This window comes from Prorops nasuta, unplaced genomic scaffold (genome assembly GCF_024137725.1).
Source record: "Prorops nasuta isolate Cenicafe-Biocafe unplaced genomic scaffold, Cenicafe_Pnas_1.2 PNAS00030, whole genome shotgun sequence".
Taxonomy (NCBI): domain Eukaryota; kingdom Metazoa; phylum Arthropoda; class Insecta; order Hymenoptera; family Bethylidae; genus Prorops; species Prorops nasuta.
Window position 1 is genome coordinate 2,271,454 of NW_027116827.1, and position 20,681 is coordinate 2,292,134.

At 47.8% G+C, this 20,681-nt stretch overlaps 1 protein-coding gene across 2 annotated transcripts in view; it reads right to left on the reverse strand.

The window, feature by feature from the left end:
• LOC136782850 (uncharacterized) overlaps nucleotides 1-20,681 on the reverse strand; it is a 199,166-nt gene that overhangs the window by 109,530 nt on the left and 68,955 nt on the right. For both annotated transcript variants that reach the window (XM_066742547.1, XM_066742548.1), the window contains exon 4: nucleotides 11,998-12,175. In XM_066742547.1, coding sequence (XP_066598644.1) covers nucleotides 11,998-12,175 — 178 coding nt within the window. The remainder of the gene's footprint in view (nucleotides 1-11,997; nucleotides 12,176-20,681) is intronic.

Here is a 20,681-nt window from a genome sequence, read left to right on the forward strand (position 1 = left end):
GAGTCGTTAACGCGGTAAGGTGGGCGGAAAATCGAATAAATCCTTACTGATATACGGACTTTAATTTCGTTAGATATCAGGAAGAAGTTGCGAATGTGCGGCGTTCCGCGAATATAATTTATTTTCCACCGATTACCCTTATTTCTACGATATTTTGCCATATCTGATTTTGTATCGTAAAATTCCGATCATCTCGCGGATTTAGTTTTTCCTAAACGGGAGATTATCGCTCGCTCGAGCAAGGCAACGCTGCAAAGTTTTTCAAAATGGTAGGAATTTTTATCCCGGATTGACTCGCGAGGGAATGATAATGGAGGGTAAGGTGGATGGTGGATTTGCCATCACGATGTTGGATTCTCGGAAGGCGAGATGGAGAAAAATGTTGCTCGGTGGTTGGCGGTGTCGTAGAATTCGTGTCCCGCGCGCGGTTGCAGCCCACGCCGGGATTCCACGGATGCAAATTCGCCTGAGCTATCGCCAGATCGTGAGTCTCCCGTTCGACGCGAGCGACAGGGAGAAAGGACAACGGTAGGATCGCATAAGAGGAGGAGGTGGAGGTGGAGTTGGAGGAGGAGGAGGAGGAGGAGGAAGAAGAAGAAGAAGGAGCAGGTCCCGCTGAAAGAACGATGAGCCACCCCCGTCCGGAACGTGCGCGCACGTGCACGCCCCGTGCATATAATTGTCTGCCCACCTGACTCGGAGAATAATTGTCAGAACTATTTGCCTGGGCGTATTGTACAGGTGTTCGGGCGATCGCTATTGCTTCTTTAATCTCGAAAAACAATGGAAAGATCAATCAACGCGATGTCAACCGAACACGGCTAGTTACCAGAAACGTTGAACCCTCGCTCGTTAATAAAAACCCACGATTCGTTGGATCCGCGCCTATATATATACACGCACAGAGTCTGCTTTATAAAAAAACAATAACACGTGGACCGCCGGGTGTTAGAATCTTTGCTTCTTGGAAGCGGTACGAGGTTATTGGATATGCGGATGCATGACGTGTATATACATATATATATATATATATATATAGCGTATACTATATTCGCCACCGAGTTGCAGAATATGCAAACCAGTGGCTTGGCCGGTCGAGGTTCTGACCCCGGCCCCGGACCCCGTCCCGAAGCAGCGGCACTCGATACAGAAGGAAGTCGTAAATCATATATATTTTGCTAGCATCCCTGCATGCAGTACACTCCCCGAACCTATATCGACGTCGCGACTCGTTAAGTCCTTCGTCCCTCTTACCGACAACCTGTCGCTCCCGCGAGCAAATTCTCCACCAAGCGTGGCTTATATATATATACGTCTATAGTTTGCGAAAAAGAGCCTCCAGCCAAGGATATCTAATTGGCGTTTGTGCAGAAATTTTAGCTAGAGAATTTCGCGCTGTCCGTGATCCGGAAGCAGGGAGTTGGTGGAGGTTCCCGTGCCCCTGGAGTGGCGATGTTTGACCCAGTACCGGTAGCAGCCTCGACGGAACGGCTCGCAAGTGGATAACTGCTGTAGGAAGATTGCTCAAACCGAAGTCGATTTAGCCTATCGCGTTCGATCCTCGCCGCTGCTCTCGCTATCATTATATATACCGCACGGCGGGTCTGACCCGACTCCTGGAGGAATTCCCGTTTCTTCCCCGTCGCACACACACACACACAAACAGAGGATACCCCTGACACGATCCTCGTTGAAAAATCATCCGCGCGAAATGAAAATCGGATCTCGACTCGACGATCCTCGCTGTCCCTGATGCGATCTTTGGCATGCTGACCGGGTTGTACGCGTTTCGTTGTGGACCGTTATGGGAGTGCGAAGAGGAAGGGGTTATTCCCGTTGGCGTGACTAAATCGAAAGCGTCGAAGAGGCGTGCGAGGATGCTGCGAGTGGAGGTCGATCGGACGCGTTCGGTCGCATCGAACTTGTATCGAAGGTCGTTCCGTCGCGGCGAGACTTAAGAGAGAGAGAGAGAGAGAGAGAGGAAAAGAAGGGTGCGCGTCATCTATATGTATATATGCCTCGTCGTAAATTGCATATCGTATAATAAGCGTATTATCGCACGTGCGCGATATCATCCTGGACACTCTGGACAGGTAGGACACCTGCTACGGACAGAAAGGTCGACGAGTTCGCTGGTGGAAAATTGCTGTGGTTAACCATACGGCTTTATTCCACCTCGTAAAATCGCTCTTGAATAAACTCGCGCTCGTCGAAATTCCCTCGCCGGCTCCCATTCGATTCGCCCTCGGGACCTTGAGGAATTCACCCTAATTGCTAATAATTGTTTGTGCGTAGGCTGCTGCGAGTCGGGTTATCGTGCCGCGTCGAATTAACAAGAGGGACAATCGAATTGTTGCAGAAGCGTGTTACAATCTTGCCGATTGACGAAGATTCCACTTCCTTCCCCTTCCTCTCTCTCTCTCTCTCTCTCTCTCTCTCTTTATATATATATATATATATATATAGTTATATACAATAAAAGGAACACATCTCGGTGGAATATTGTAAATAGATAAAAATAAGTAAGATATTTTTGATGAAGACGAGGCACTTTGAACAATCAACGCGCCACACTGCGTGTATGACGAGATCCCGAATCGTCGGATTTAGGGAGGTGAGGAGGGGGGAGGAGGATGGGGGTACGTCGACGTATATCAGACAAGTAAGCGAGAATCTCTCGGTTGTATGGTGGCGGCATGCACTGCGCGGGAGTTAACCTTGAGCCGCGGAATATTTATCGAATTAAGCGCCGGTGAGCCGGAGAGTGAGCGAGAGAGAGAGAGAGAGAGAGAGAGAGAGGGAGAGAGAGACCGTTGGGAGTCGGCAGACGGGACCGAGAGAGGCTCAAGGTGGATGGTGGTGCTAGTGGGGGCGTGCGATAGTTCAAGTCGTGAGCGGGCAGCCCCGCCCGACACGACCGCGGAGCATCTCCGTCCTGACCCCCGCTGACTTAGCCAAAGGGCCCCACCAACCCCCGCGCCACGGTCCCACGGGGCGAGCTACCACCCCCTCCTCTCCTCCTTCCACTGCCCCTCCCTGGGGCAGCGCCGAGGGCACTCCGGGTTAGCGCCGTCGCGACGCTTCTCCCATGTAAAAGGGAGGACTGGCTGCTGCATGGGAGAAGTGGTGGTTGGAGGAGTTGGAGGAGGAGGAGGAGGAGGAGGGGAGGAGGAGGAAGGCAGTGATAAGTGTGGGAAGGGCAGATTGCATAAGATCTAATGTTATGCAAGCACACGGGTTTGAATGCGTTAGATCAGCCAGGCCGCTACATGGTGCAAGTACACGCAGAGGAACGGTGGTACGCGCGGGTGGGAGTAGGGATGAGAGTTAGGAGCGAGGAAGAAGGGACGAGGGACGATAGTAGTGTAGAGTCGAGGCTCGGGATACAAGGGAACCGGCCCCGCCGCCGCCTCCTCCTCCGCCCCTGCCCCCCAATGTTGTCGGGCTCTCGGGGTGAGGTGTGTACGCTGCCTTCTGCCTACCTGCATAGAAATCGCGGGAGCGTTGAACCCAGGAAGTGGCCATGAAATAGTCATTCCTGAAAGGTTAACTCTCCTACCGCATCTCTCCTGCAGCGGTCCCAGATAGAGCCTTCCTCCTACCTCCTGCCTCCACCTCCACCTCCACCTCCACTTCTCTCCATTTCCACGGGATAACCCTCACCCATTTACCCCGGCCGATCCCTCGTAATAAATTGGCGGTGAAATACGCAGGATTCAAATATATGGATGAAGAGGGCAGTGGGGAGGGGGGGGGGGGGGGAGGTGATCTGTCTAAATTTGATGGAAGCGTGGCAAACGCGCGGTGCGGCGGAAGAAGTTGCTGCTTACTGGGAGATGCTGCACACACACACACACACACACACTGTACATAGTACGTATATATATATATAGGAATGGGAGGAATAGAGGCCAAAGCGTCGGAGCACGATGAGCAAGGAAGAAGTACGGTGAGTATCTAGGGAGAGTAGTGAGCCGGGGTATCCCGGAGGGCAGGAAGGTCACAGGGCTAAGGCACTTCTCACGCCCCCGCCGCCATGTCGAGAGGAGAGCACCCCACTTAGACGAGGCGTACATACCTTAACGCGGCCGATTAGTATACGTGCTTAATTGCCGCTAACGTGCGTGCGTGACGGTAGGTATCGATCATCCTTTCCTGCGAGAGAGCGGAAATACAACCGGCGCAGAGAGAGAGAGAGAGAGAGGATAAACGCCATGCAAGTCCTTTAGACATTCCCCTATATATACACCGATGTTACAGTCGCAGCTTTTGTTTCCATCGAGCCATGAGACGCGTAAACAGTGCTAAATCACGTTGGAAATTCCTTATTTGTCATTGGTAGATTCCCCTAATTAATGGTCGCACGCGTGAGAACGAGCATAAACACCTCGCGAGAATTCGCCAAGAGTGTATAAGCTCTAATAGAGAAGAACGCGCGCGGCTCGGCTTGGCTCGACTCGACTCGACTCGGGCCAGTGGTTGCAATTGACGATGAGGGGAAGCAATGTCAAGGGGACTTTTCATGCAGCCTTTGTGTACGTGCAACGAAGAACCAAGGCGCGCTTGATGGATGGACCTTGCACCGAGACTACACGCGTGAACACGCTTTCTAGAGCAACCTTTCCTATCCTCCTCCTTCCTTTCTTTCAACCGTCCCACACCACATATATATATATATGTATATACATACGTGTAGCCACAACAGTTTACCTATACCTATACGAATGCACGCAACGCAAACTTTCTACATACCGGCCCACGTCAATTTCAACGCGGATTCTCTGCCTCTTTTATCTTCCTCCTTTTTTTTTCTTTTCTCTCGTTTCACTTAAAGGGAGAAGCCTCGGAATTGGAACCGTTAAATTGCATCCGGTGGCCGGGAGATTGGAAGGTATAAAAATTATGCAATAAAAAGTAAACAAGCGAGGAACGATCGGTGCGAGTTATTTAATTTTATGGACTACTGTACTTTCTCCATATCCCGGCAAATAGCGGTACAATCAATTTCATGAAAGATGAGCGATGGCTTCTTAATAAGGAACAAAAGTCATTCGCGCCACTTGTTTGAATCCGTCGATCGATTCAATGGCTGTTTTATCAAACGTCGCGAGGTAATTGAACGATTATCCTCCCAATCACCGCTCTTCTATTCTTCCTCAATAATGAATGCCCGAATTGACAACGGGATATTACTCTTTTTTCCTTCTCATCTTTCTCTCTCGATGTTGCAAGACGCTTCGTTTCTCCCGTCACTCAACGCGACTATCGGCGCGATACTACTTGCATTCGATGGAAATCTCTCGAAATCAATGGACAAAGACGCTTCTTTTTTCCGAGAAAAGATAATGACAATCTTTATCTCGCGAATATATCATCGAGCGGGGATCGAAATGCAAGAGTCGAGTGTAAAGTTAATTGGAGAATTTGTAGAGGAAAAACGCCCATTGCGCAATTGGCTGCTCGCTTGTAAATCATTTTCCTAAGTACCCGTGCAGCAGGTAGAGTGATTAATAAAGGTCAAAAGTCGAGCCACAACAGCTGACAGCCACGGGCCTGTCCAGGTTAATTCGAAATTCATTATTTCGCAGCTTCGCTCGATGCATCAGACCAGCCATCAAATTGTGCAAGGATAATGAGCCACCGACTATATATATACATTTTTCACTGCGTGCATTCATCGGGTGTGGAAGTTGTGCGCGCGACGCGATTTCCCCTCGCCAATTGCGCAATAGCCTCGCGAGCAGCTGTTTAGGCGATCCAAAACTCTCCCCGTCCCGTCCCAACACACACACAATAACTCGATTTTATCAATGGCAATTCATTTTCAACATCAGACGGCAGAATAACTGACGTACAGCGGTTGCGAAGACGAAAATTACGCGCGTGACGCAATTATTGCACGGTCCACTTTTCCATTCGAGGATGCAGTACACACATGTACATATATATATATATGTACAGATATACATATAGGAATTGTCCCTACACACAGCTGTTAAAAGATATACGCCCAAAGTTCCTCGTGCGAGATGCTCCAAGAGATAATCCAATTTCCTCCAAGTCAGCTTGCTCCATCATCAATTTCAGCAAATCCTTATTAAATCTCTCCGAGAAAACCTCTACCTCTGGCGAACTTTATCATTTAATAGTGGAAAATTGAAGCCATTAAACCGGAAGATTTTCCAGCTGGAAACTCGACGGTGCGAAAAGTTGGGTAAACTTTGGAGTTTACCTGCTGGGCTTTCCTGTACGAGAAAATTTCTGTGTTTACGGAAGGCTCTGAGAATGCAGCGACTATATCCGGTGAAGAGGAGAGGGAGGGAGTATAAGTGCAGGAGAATTTGATGAGAGAATAAACGCGTGGCTGTGTTGTTCGTTAAGTGGGAGTAATAACGGGAGCATATAATAATGGTGGTGGTACAGCTGCCAGCGAGCAAGGAGGGCTTAGACCGTGCTGATGCTGAAACGGGTCCGGGGATGATGATGGCGCGTAGTGGTAGCAGAAGGATGGGAGCGGGGGAGGGGGGGGGGAGACATTCGCGGCGCGCGAGTCGCCGTAGTAAATCCATCCCACGGGATACCAGGGATGTCTCGCGTTCTGTCGAATGGAGGGAAATCGTGGAGGGTCAGGGTGAAATTCCAGCGAGGAAATACGGATCGTTTCATAAGTCGCATTCTCGACTAAATGTCGAGTACCGGGAGCGTGTGGCACCGCGTCGACGAATATTTGGGGAATGGTATGCGGCTCCCGATACTGCACCCGTAAATTCCGGGCTGCCTCGTGCAGAAGGCAGAAACGTCGCGTGCCAACAATTATGCAATCGATCCTGCGAAATCCCCGTGCTTCGCCAAAAATCCAACTGGTATCCTGCGTGGCCTTTGAAACTCGAACAATTTTCTGTTATAACCGGATCGTAAAACGAGAGCCACAGGCAGAGCTGCCTCGATGTATCGCGAGGCGCACGTACATACCACTAAACTAGAAACTATATGTTTATTCAGCAGCGTCGAGTTATATACTTTCCTCGTCCAAGGTGGAACGAAAAATTGCGAGGCTGCGGCAATCGCGCACTCTGGTCGAAAGGACGAAGAGGCGAAAGAAATTTGCGCGGCGGAATTCTTCAAGATCAATTTAGATGCTACTTATAATACACCGAGCGGTCGAGCGTGCCTTCACCTTCGCTCTGCGAAAACTGCCTCTTTATCCGTTTTTCTCCGTAAATTTATCTTTTTCTTGATTTACGAGACTTCGAACGTGAACGATGGAATAATGGACCGAGCTTAAGGATGCTACCTGCTATTCGCACAGTCATTGTATAAAGTTTTGCGGTTTCCTTAATTCACCTTTTAGCGGAGCGATTTACCTAATGTAAGCGCTTTTAGCTCCGCTTTCGCGAGAGAGAGAGAAGCAATTTTGTCGAAGAGTGCTAGTTCCTGCCTCAATTTGGCCATTTGCCGCACGAAAAAGGCTTAATTAAGGTCGCGCGAAACTCCAAACGAATATTCTCCCTTTTTTTCCTTCAGCCATTTTTTCTCCGACCTCCGCTCTCGACATTAATTATATCAAACTTCCACTGGCTCGTAAACGCGACAAATCTCACTCGAACCTCTTCCCCCTTTTATATTCTTCTTAACCTCTTTCCTTTCGTCAAAATTTCCCAGGAATTATCGCCGCTGGTTTCTTACCATTGGAGCATATTTATTCCGCAAACTTTTGCGGAAAAAATTAATCTGCCAGAATGAAAAAAATGTATAATTAACGGTGCGGCTGCAAGTATCCAGCGAGCGAACGTATATTTGGCATGGAAGGCGAAAGGATCGATCTCAACCGAGTGTATATATATATATATATATATATATATAATTAAGATATCCGTCGATTAATGTGGAACACAACCGCGTGAATTCTTATAGGTGAAAGTATATGTATATACACAATCGAGTTCTCTACAAAACATAAATTCGAAAATTGATCCTTCGTCGTATTCTCGCAGAGTCCAGAGGAACCCCAACAAAAAAAACCGCCATATGTGCGAATGTAATTTTTGATCAAAGAATCGAGAGCACAAATTTGTGACGCGATAGGAAAGGAGCTATACGCGTATAGCGTAGGTTCCATTTGTTGGGAGTGAGGCAAAATCGTGGCTCCCAGAGTTTGATTGTCTTTGATTAATTACTCGTGCTGTTTCTCGACCGGCGGAAGCGTACGGCTAGCAATCTAGATAATGCGTAAGCGTATTAACAGCGCCCAGCCGTAATCTTTTTGTGTGTAAAGGGAAAATCTAGCTCGGCTGGGAAAAATGTCAAGATCGTCCAAGTTTTTCGTTTTCGAGGGAAGGAGCTGAATAATTCCGAGTCCGCATAGCTCGAGGCTGGTCACCCGGAGAGAGGAGCGGTGCTCGTTGAACGTTCAATTATGAGAAAGGGTCCGAGGATGAGCAATGGCCGAGGATATCGGTCGTGAACTTTCTTATCGGGGACTGTCGTCTGTCGCTTTGGTGTGTTTCGCCGATCGAGATAAGCCGGGGGGGGGGGGGGGGGGGGGTGGGGCGAACGATGAAACGATAAACGCAGCCGGTAAGACGAGTAGCAATAGGCTGCAGTGGTCATATCGCGCTCCGAGCATTCGACGATAGGATCTTTCATGCTGCCCTCTACCCCCCCCCCCCTCCCCCCTCTTTCCTTTATGTGTATCGTACACGGTCGTGGAGGATGCGAGCCGGAGCGTCTCTTCCGTATCGGTTCGCGCCTCGTGGCCATTGCAACGTTAATCGCGAGTGTAAGGATTGAGGAGGACCCTGAAGGAGAGCGAGCGAACCTACAACACGTCGAGTCGCGGTGCACCGGTACGGCCAGCACGCTTCAACATCATCGATAGATAGTTCGATAACCTCTTATACCTATATACCTAACTCGACCCCCCCCCCCCCCCCCCCACCCCCTTTCTTGCCATTAATTAGAGTAATACAAGCGGCAGGCTGCTCCTCTCGCGAATCAATAATCGATCCTACGGAATATAATAGCAGTAAACGTGGATAGACAGCCTCTCGTAATATCATTTCAATCGATTTAGCAATCCTCGCAGAAAACACCGCGAGAATCGTGAAAAAGTTGGGAAACGGACGAAGATTTATCGTAGCTGTCGCCAGGAAATTGGACTGCAGCCGTTTGGGAGCGTATTTTCTCTCGGCAGGTTAGCTATATATATATACATATACGTTGATCGAAGCGAGGAACGTGCGGAGAGTATTTTGCCAGGTGGCAAAAAGATTCATCAATCCGATAGTTATGTATATTCAACGTGTGCATATAAGATCCATGAGGAGAGTGGGGTTCGCCAGTTTCGCAAGAGCGTTTGCAAATTCGCCGCGGCTACTCTGCATGCGCGCGCGCGTTGAGAAATTTGCCGATTCGCGCGCGAATCTTATTCGCGTCTAATTGCGTGGAATTCTTATTTGCCGGGAGAGAGGAGGGGGGGGGGGGGGTGCAGTTTCGGAAGATCAGGGCTGATCAAACGGTGGGTATATAATCTTGGGCAAGCGGAGAGGTGGAATAATAAGTCTCCGGAGCTGCGCTCGGCCGCGGATAATTCTTTCGCAGCGAGTGAGTGGCGTTTAAAGAGGGCCGAGTCCGCAGAAGGAGGCACCGCGAATGGGCCACGGCGTATATGGAATCCACGCACGATCGGAATTTTCCGATAGCCACCGGGGCGCGATTTATGGACGCGCGAGGAAACGGACCCGAAGGCCGTTGTACGCCGAGTTCCCCCTCCCCCTCCCTCCCCCCTCCCAACCATGCACACCCCAGCCTTCAGGAGAGCGCGCGCTATCACCGCAGCACCGGCCCTTGGCTATCGGCCGCTCGGACCCAACTTTGATATCTATCCGCGTATCGCCAGGCCGTATCGAGCGAGCAACCTCTGGAAAACAATGGAATGCCCTATAGAATTCATCGCCGCAATTTTTGCCCCAGCGAAAAATCTATAAACCAATATGTTACGCCGGACTCGATTTTAACGACAATAAAATAAATCACGAGCACGCGGCGAATAAATCAGATATCTCGCTTATCTCTCCACGCTGACCATCGATCAGCCTCCCCGATAAATCGTTGCCGTGCAGAAGCGGAAAAATCCACGCCGACTTTCCACGTGGAATTTCCACGATGGTCTATCTACGAGCGTATTGTGTTTGGCGTGGATTAATTAACGCGTCTGCTTTGCAAGGTTTCGCGTAAAGAGCGGATGATTGCGAGTAACTATATATATATATATATATATATGTAGATGGAAAACTGATTGGACGAGGTTTTTCTTCGAGAGACACACACACACACACACACACACATATATATATATATATACTATCTACGAGAGTGGAGAGAAAAATGGAGGGGTCGGAGAGATGCGGCTGGCTCGCTATAGTCGCGGTGCTACAGGCGAGCGCCAGAGTAGAATAGAATAGCTGGAGGCAAGGACTGCAGGTTGCGACCCCAATCGCATTGGGATTCCTGGTTGCTCAGGTGTGCGTGGTCATTAATCCAGAAATGGCATCGCTCGCTGGCGCGAGTGGCAATAAAAAAGGGGCGTGTCCCGCGTCCCGAGTAAGAAGTGATTTTTTCAAGAGTCGTTTAGCGAAATGCGCCAATCAGGCAAACAGGCGGCACCGTTCTGTTATACCGAAGCTCCTCGTAACGGTAAAACTTTTTTACCGACTCCTCGGAGAACCGAGAATGGCCCTAACGACGCGCTCTAAACGACGCTAATCGCGCGATTTCGTTACTCCGCTCGCTAATCAACCACCGTGCTCCGCACTCGCCGGTCGGCCGACGTCGTCAACAGCCAGCCTCCATTCAACAGCCCTCCCCTTCCATCCCACAACTATACCTCCTCATCTCTCTCCGCCAAACTATTAACATTTGTACCACGCGCTACGCCTGAAAAATTCATCGCGATAAATCTCGTCGCGAGATTTACTCGTTAAATTGCCTCTTCGTACAAATACACTCACCTCCAGACTTTTTTCCTCCGCTTCTTCGTCTCTCCGCGCGCAGCGACGGAGCGACGACGACGATTGTAATAACCGCCGCTGCGCGCCTCTTTTTCTCGGACTTTCGAAGAGTCCCGTGGAAGCGCCAGGTACCATCGTTTTCCAGCGTTACTAATCTCTCGCGTTTTCTCGCAAACTCCTAATGCCTGCTTTCCGCTCGACGAAAGTTCACCGTGCAGGACACGTATCGAAGAGCTTATTAGCGCTGACGAGGCGTTGCTGCACGGGGTGGGGGGGTAAGTTTTCAAATTTTCGAACGTCGAGAGAAACGAGGCGCGTCTCGCCGGAGAGACAGTCTCCGGGGACACTTTGCGTTAGAGGACACTCCTTATTACGCGCGAATGCCGCTTTCCCGGTCGCAATCGCGTCCCATCCGAAGAAGCCGCGACGACGCATTCGCAACGCTCCTCGTTTTTCCATAGAAAGCACACGGCGACGGGGCTTGTCCTCGCTCTGCGCCACGTAAAAATCAAACATAATTAGCCCATAAAGTAACGCAATCGAGGCTGAATATCTCTATGGCCTATCCATAACCAAGCCGCAATCGGCATAAATGTAAAACCGGGGGGATGTTGAACTACCAATACCATCACGGTTCTCTTTGCTCCTTCACCAATTTGTAGCCAGCAATTCCACAAAGATCCTACCTGCAATCTCCTATTCTATATATATATATATATATATATATATATGTATAGTGAAGGCAGTGCAAAAATGGCGATCTCGCTTATCGCCAATCGTGCTCAATAAAGCAAACCGATATAGCTTCTATGATTTTTCCTTTATTCTTCTGTTTTTCATTTTAACGCTGCGGAAAAGCCTTTTGGAATATTTGCAATAATACAGGTGCATGCGTGCGTTAGTCGACGTAGCGTATAGCTATACGGATCGTATCGCGACGTGGATAGTTAGAATCCGAACGAGTGCAGCATAAATTGTGTTTACTCACCGGTAGATATAGGTATGCATAGCGGCGGTGGAGGTGGCGTAGGCGTCGTTGACGGTGAAGGGACTCTTCGTGCCGCAGCGGTAATTATTGCTGCGGGACTGTACCGAGGCACCTGCAGTACAACAGGAGTTTTCACCGACAGGTCCACTGGTTCCAGTTGCACCGGCGGTCCCGCCGCCTGTATTAACAAAGAAAAACGACGCCTCGTTAACATCCACTAATTTATATCTCCACGCTTGCTTCTCGATATATTTTGTATATATATATATATATATATATATATATATAGATTCCGTAATATTCGAAAATCGAAGAAGAAAAACTCTCCGTGACCTCCTTGGAGTCCCATTAAATACCCATGTTCCTCTTGGTCCTCGTTGCTGAAAAAGTTGCCTCATCAAACATTTATAACGTCAATATAAAAGTTTACACCATCGTCGCTTTTTATTTTGCAAGGTGCGATAGAAATTTCCAAGTTTTATCGTGAAACGAGAGATTCCGAGAATTACGAGAGGTGTCGGACGATGAGATTTTTGTGCGTCGAGTATGCTATAGAGAGATTAATGCTATTCATATATATATATATATATAGGTATAACCGCACAGGGGAGGCTAAAAGTGTAAGACTAACGATGAGTCACTTTCGAACGTTTGTGGTCCGGCAATGGGGATAAATGAGCATGTGCCCCGAGAGCTACCGAGAGCTACCGAGAGCCGGACTGAGATCGAAGTGCTTTCGCGCAATTAACATAACTAGCGTCGGTATTGACGTGGACTAATCACGACCAGTTCCCACGAGGTTCGACTGACCTACCTGGCAGTTCGCTGACCAGCCATCGGGCCCTAGCTACACAACCCCCCCTTACCAACTAACTCTCACTGCACCAATGGAATTAATAGTAAACGACCGAAATGCGACGAAACCGATTTTCAGCACCCTGCATCCAGACCCATCCCCCACTTCCATCATCGTTAATTACTCGTCCTCGTATATGCGTCCATTGAGATTATATAAGGTGCACCCTGAACATTCGCCGATACTCCAAGCGTATCATTAAAATTTCTTAATTCCATCCTAAATGCTTCGTCACGTTTGACTTTTTTCTCGCTGACTAATCGGTTGATCCACGCTTCTTTATACTATATATATATATATAGTATACGTGGTAATCTAGCGAAGGAGAAAAAAGCTGGCACGATAAAGCGGAGGTAGCGGCTGAATCGCGTGTAAATAGTTCGTGTCGACGAGCGGTCGATTAAACATGAGTGTGAAGAGACTCGTTAAACGACGACGCTTTCTATTATGAAGAATCGTATTAGGGAGAGAGATTATGGTGGAATCGTGATGCTTTAGGATTTACAAAAGAGTCCCTGGACGTAGAGGATCGGATTTACAGCACGGTTCGACCACAAGTAGCACGATATTGTTTTCACGGATTGTCTTGTCGAAACGTGGGAATGTGGAAACTGGCGCTTCTGGATTCTGCATACGCTTATGTCATAAAGATAAGGGATCGTGAAAACACGTCCGCTAATATAGTTTAGCTCGGACAGCTCGCTAAATAACAAAGGACTCCTTAGTCGTGATTAACGAATAATCCACAACTTACCCCCCCCCCCTCTTCCCCTTTAAATATATTTCCCCCACTATATAGAAGATCGACCACAAATTCCTCGCAGTTTTCCACACTCGAAACGTCGGGATATACCTCGATCGGCAAGTTTATAAGAAGCATGGTTCGCTAGAATCTTGCAGGAATAAGGTAGTTTCTGCTTGAAAAGTTTTCACGAGAGTATATCGTTAAAAGTTGGCTGAGAGAAATTGTGTCGTGGCTGTGGAAGGATATATATTTTGGTGGGTTGGGAGGGAGCAATTGCTGAAGGAAGGAGAAAAGGAAGGAAAGAAGGAAGGAAGGAAGGAAGGAAGAAAGTGATTTTAAGGCGAATCCTTTTTTGGACAGAGACGAGAATTCGCGGAGAAACGCGCGCTTCGCGACTGCCACGAGCACGATACGCGCTGCGACGCTCGCAAATCGATTCCGAAAAGACATTGAGCACGCGAGACACGCCCATGGCAACGTTCTCGTTTCTGGAAACATTGAGCGATGTGCACTTGTTATTCACGACGCGAATGAGTAACGACGATTCCTCCTCTCACCGACTTTGTCCTCCAGTCTTTTCCCCGCAAACTCCAATCAAGCTGATATACAACTTTATATTTATATATATATATATATAGGCATTAGCATGCGCGAAAAACTCGATGATTTTTCAGGACCCGACTGACCCAATTGAAAGCCCATGCACCGATGCGACGCGAAAATGCAGTTGCGATACAACCCATTTCGTACGTTTAACCGATTAAAGCACTGTTTTGCAATGGAAAAAAATGCGGATAATTACGTAAACTAATAAGCGATAATTACGAGATAGGTTTTTTGCGGAACGCTCATTTTCTCGGAAAGTAGGTGTGGCGCTAATGAAGCCCCGTCGGATCTTTCGTATGGAAATCCTGCTTAAACGCGTACGTGGCACAGTGGTGAGTGTGTGCGTGTGTGTACGTACATATATGTATATAGAGGCGAGTCGAGTGGTACACACTTGTGGATTTATTAAGATTCGATTGTGAAGCGGGGAGACACGCTTGGTGCGTCGTAATAGGAAGCACGGAGGAATTGGCGAGGAACGTGGAAGATGGGTAATGGTACGTGTGCAGCTCTCGATGCTTTAAATCGAAAGGACGTATTGAATCAACGATGACTAATGAAAGAGCGAGTATAAACTGTTCTTAATGATTGCGGGCCGTTGCCATAGTCGATATGCCGTCTATTCTCACAGTAGCGGCCCGTAATGAGAATGTAACATTCATCAATCATTCGTTGAGCAATCGCCGACCGAACGAATCCCACTGGAATTAATTTAATTACTACAAATGTTTTCAGATAAAAATCCACGGTGATCAATATATCCGCGGCGGAACGATAAATGCCGATGCTAATCCTGGCAAAACTGCCATGGCCTCTATATATATATATATATGCATATATACATATGGTATATAGACTAGCGCAGTTACGGAAATGTTCGGATAAATTAGCGGTCGGTTAAAATTCGTATATTGCATCAGACACACACATCCTCTCCATCAGAAACCTCGTGTCCGGCTCGGAATCAAAACTACATATATATATATATATATATATATATATATATATAGTTGTACACCGATGAGTATAGACCGTGGCTCTCGAGTCCAAAGTGCGTGACGTTCCACAATTACGCGCGGGATTTCGACCAGTTTTTGCCTATGTACTCTGCTATAGTACGCGTTAGGAAAAAAACACGCAAACCTATTACGGTAGACGCGTGATATATTTTAACTGGGATATAATTGAGCCCCGCTATTACTTTTTTCAGCGAAAGCTCAGCGATTTAGCTCGGTTTATCGTGGATATCGAGAGTGACAGGCTCGCTCGGCAGTTTTCTTGCCCGCAGCCGAGCGAGAGTGGCAAAAATTGTTCCGCTGCTTTTCCTATAGGGAATGGCGAGTGAGTTAGTTTTGTCGGAAGCGCCCAGGTGCGAGGATATTATCTCGCTGGTGGGCATGGCAGGCAGCAGCAGCGAGCTCGATCGCTCGCTCGAATAGGCCGCAACTCGCTAATTTGGAAATTACTCTACATAAACACCTTATCTCCTCTAATGTCTACATCGCCACTTAACTCAATCCCGCGTATCGCGTCCTCCCGCTCTCTGCAATGATTGTTGGAAAAAGAAACCGTGTATAATATATAATGGGCCCCTATCTTCGTAATAACTCGTAGTTACACCGGCCACGGTAGATCTTGTCGATATAATTCTAAAAGATCTTTTGGAGGAGGATCTCCCTTTTATATATATATATAACGGCTAGAATATATACGAGATGAGAAGAGAGGAGGAAAAAAACACCGCGCCTTATTTCGAGATCAAATTAATCATACACACGCCTCGATCGGTCCGTTGGAAATATATAACAATTATTTTTCATTGACAAATCATTCCGTAAGCAGTAATTTTATACAAATAAGTAGTTCCTGCCCGCGATGTATAAAAACAGGTGTTTTCGATCGAATTAGGATTAGCTGGAGAATTATGTGAGAAAGCGTGATTTAATGCACCGGCCGATACGCGCTATATATACATATATATAGATAGATTTTTGAGGCGCAGGGATCGAGAGCGAGGAAGAATCAATGCTTGGCGGGACTGCATTAAGCGACTGGTTATTTCTGACGCGTGATAACTAATTTATAAGGACGGCGAGGATAGGTGTACCGCGCGCGCGAGTTTGCCGCAATATATCGCCAGCGCATAAAAGGAATTACAATATTCATTCGCGATGATCGCTCGCCAGGGGCCCGAGCGCCTCGCGGTTGGATCGCGTCGATAAATCACGAGAGCATTGGAAATCCATCAGACTGAATTTTCTCGTAGCCTCCGGGGACGAGGAAGCGACGACGCTGCTTGCTGGATAAACCGGCAACACGTAATGGAGTGGCGCATTATGTCCCAATACATGCTAATAAGCGCACCAATCGCGAGCCAGCTTCCTTCCTTCCACCTCGCACTCCTGTCCCGATCTTTCTCCTCCGTGAATCGTAAGAATGGTAAAACGGACAGAAATAAGCATTGATTTGGAGAAGATCAATATTAATCACACGAGTATATATATATATATATAACGTCCATTAAAAACTGGACTCGAACTTTAACAATTTGTTCAGAGAATATCGCCAATGTACCGTGAGAGCTGTGAGGAAAACTTTTTGCTACTTTCTATATATATAACATAAAGCAGAAAAACTGGAGGAATCAGAAGCATAACGACTGGACTCGACAAAGTTTTTCTCCTGGGTTGTGGACGTTGCGTGCACTTACGTTCGATGGATTAATATATATATATATATATATATATATATATATATATATATATATAGAACGGAAGTCGCGATGGATAATTGATTGGACGATGGTCGTTAAGAATTTTGCATAACGGAATTGGTCGATGAGTTTGTATTTGCCGATGTAATTGCGAGTTGTCTCCGCAGTGGCATGGGACAAAGATCTTATTACGGTATAGGGCGACGGCCTCGGCGATACGATTAATAACAGGACCGAGTTTCTTGATTAATCGCTCGAGTAATACCTCGCATCTGTAAGCACTCCCCCCCCCCCCCCTCCTCCCTCCTTTCTCACTCTCCTCTACGACTTAATTATTAAGGCTCGACGCTTCGAAAGGAGCAATCTCTCCTATCGGCAGGTCGCCTTGCGAGCAACTTCTGGAAGGATCGTTGAAAAATCGTGGAATATCGACGAAACGAGAGTTAGGCGCGCGCAAGGATTCTTTTGGGTATAGGATATAAAATATGATAGAGCACGGTGGACGTTGCAGAATGCTTTGACATGACATCGAAAAGTACCGTTCGGTGGGTATAGCTGATAGATAGCGGAATAAGCTTTGCGGGGAATGGACCCGGCCAGGTAAAACCTGTTTGATTAAACAAAAATCGTGGTCCCGCGAAGACAAGAGGGACTGTATACCTGTACGCGAGAAGAGTGAATGAAGGAAGAGTGTGGGGGGAGGAGGATTTTCCCATTGGCATCCGAGCTAACGGAGGAATATGGATATGGCGCCGGTGCGGCTCCTAGAAAAGCCGATTAAAATACAGCGCGCAGTGCCGCACCGCGCGCGGTTTTTGCCGATGCTCGGTGTTCCTTCGCCGTTTCTCTATAAGGAAGCCGAGGGCCGCTCGCACAATGAGCGAACGCTCGTTTCCGGAAGGGTACGTCCAAACGTTCGAAATTATATATTAACATTGGGCTCGATGGAGGACTGTAGAGTCCAAAGCAACAAGAAGAAGAAGAAGAAGAAGAAGAACAACGAAACGTTGGCATATCGGCAAGGTGCTACTTGAAAGCTATAGCACAGGCAGCCGCACGCGAGCCTTTAATGGATACGAACGAGTCTCGGTGGAGCGGCCAAGTTTTATTGCGGTACACGCATGTTTTCACACTGATGTACCTGCCGCATCCAGCTCCTATATGTATATACCCTATCCCATCCCATATCTCTCCAAGAACTTACGCTATAAATGTACTCTCGCTACCTGCCTTCCCCCGTTTTAATTTAACATCCGCGAGATCCCATTATATCTCAGATTTATCGCTACAAATTGTATAAGAACGGCCGAGTATTTTGCTGACGATTCTCCCCGCGTTATTTCGCCAATGGACAAGCGTCGGGCCTCTGCCGTAGCGGAGGCTGCTGCACCTTGATAAAAGATCGGCTTCTCCTCTACTCGGCGGAGAGGTTTGAATAATGGCAGCGAAAGGTTCCGAAGGGAGCACCTCTCTAATAATTGATTAAGCTGGCAAGCTTCGCCTCGGCTGCCTTGGCCAATGATAATGATATTACACCGCGCGAGTGAGCGAACACAGCCCAGAGTCTAGCAGTAGGGAGTCAGAAACACACCGCTGACGGTTTCCTGGCTGCATGACTTGCACCGCTCTTCCGTGGTGGATCTCACAATCGCTTAAACCGGAGCTGGTAAGCCGGCCTACTGATTATGCTAGCATTCTCCGAGTGGCTAGCTTCTTCTTCTTCTACTTCTTCTACTACTTCTTCTTCCATTTCCTTTTCTTTTCATTTCGTCCCACGTATATATATATATATATATGTGCAGTGTATACCCTTCTCTCTCTCTCTCCCTCTTCTCTTACATCCAACGACCGGCCTTAATGCAGCAGCAGACTGTTGAAGGATCAACCTCGAAAGGAGCTGTCAAGGAACCTGTACCACCCATTCAAAAGAGAACGCTATATAGCAAAGCGTGTACCATTTTCCTACACTAGTACACTTTATACGACTGGTGATTTGGAGAAAACTTTACGTGCGGGATAACACTGTGCGCGAGCATATGTACTGTATATGTGTTCCACGTATGGTTGGGTATCGATAACGAGATCCATCGACCGAAAATCAAACGGACGAAGGAGGAAAATAAGGCGAGAGACGTCGACGCTTTCTCGGGGCCCAAATGGACGACCTTGATACGTCGCCGAGGCGTTGCGATTCGTTAACCGAGCCATCATTGCCGAATCTCCATTTAATTATATGCCCCCTGGCTTCGGCCCGCAGACTCGGTCCTCCCGAAAAAGTCATTCGTCAACGAGATATCCGGGCCAGGCCACTCCCGATCCGGCCATCGCACACATATACCCGTCAACCTCTCCAAACGCGATCGTCCTTTCAAATTCCAAATCATCGCACACCACGCGAAATTAGACGCCCCTTTCAATTAAACGGAATTCGATGGATCGTCGCGTATAGTTATATGTATATATATATACACTTTGAATAAATTAACATAAATTTCAATTTTAGCCTGTCATTATGTTACCCGATGAGCCTGAAAATTCCATACTACGTTCAGTCGAGTTGTGGAACTTGCGATGTACAATTCCAGAACTGTTCGTTCGGTGCAAACGAATCATTCCAGTTTTGGACAAGGCGAAAAATGAGGAAATTAATTAAATGTTTCGATGATGAATGTCGCGTCCGAGGAGCAAAACAACGAGTTTCAGCTAATAGCACGGTTAGGATCGTCGAAACGAATGGAGAAGATCGTTCTTATCGATCCTGCAGCGCGCAGTGTCGAGGTTGGTGGGTCGGCGAGGGGTGAGTTGGGGATAATTTGATAGACGACACACACAGTCAAACGCAACTTACAGCTCTCGGACGATCGTTCACCTTTTATTTATGAGGCACGCACCACCGCTTCATCACGAGCGCTTCGACGAACGAACGGTTCTCCTTTATAACATCGCTTCCTCGTACAAATTAAGTGCCTTTCTTCCGACAGTAAACGTCCGTCGGTAATTTACTGATTTAGAAATCGCGTACGTCGTCGCGATGTTTTGCTCGAGTAACGATCCTGCCTCGCCGAAAATTTTCACCTGCGACCGTCGGCGGATCGTAACTTCTTCCTTCAACCGGACGAGTCTCGTGGTCGTTTCTAAGATTCGTCGACGAGGCAAATTTTTACGCGATCTTTCGTCATCGTGCACGGAAGAATCTGACGAGTGGGCGCGCGTTAGCTCGATCGCTACGGGCTGGAAGAAGCGCCGGGCGTTAATTAATCCGTGCTGTAACGTGGTAAATAGAGCGTGGCTGATACGACATTGACGCATAATCAGAGGGAGGTGATTGTTTCGAGCTGCAACACTGGGCTAATTAAGGAGGGTTCGTATGCGAGCGCACACGTGGCTGGAACGAGCCAACGAGCTTGCGTTTGTGAAGCGATGGTTGCGACCTACAAAAATCGATTTTTCTGCCGCGTTTCAATTTCTTTTCTCGACGATTCCACGAAACGCAGCCGCAGGATACGGCTTTTTAGTTTGGGTGACCTAAACAAATTTTTGAATAATTAAGCTTGCATCGTACGCTCGTGCGTGAGAGGAATGCGGCACGAGTTTATATTTATCAAAATATAGTTACGTGTTAAAAAAATATCACTGATTTTTCTGCCTTGAATTTAACATTTTTTCTTGTAGTCTCGCGAGATACGAGGCACGTTAGAAGTTGTACGGATCATTGGGGGAGGATTTGAGCGACCAAAGGAAATCCGCGAGTATCCCCGATGCCT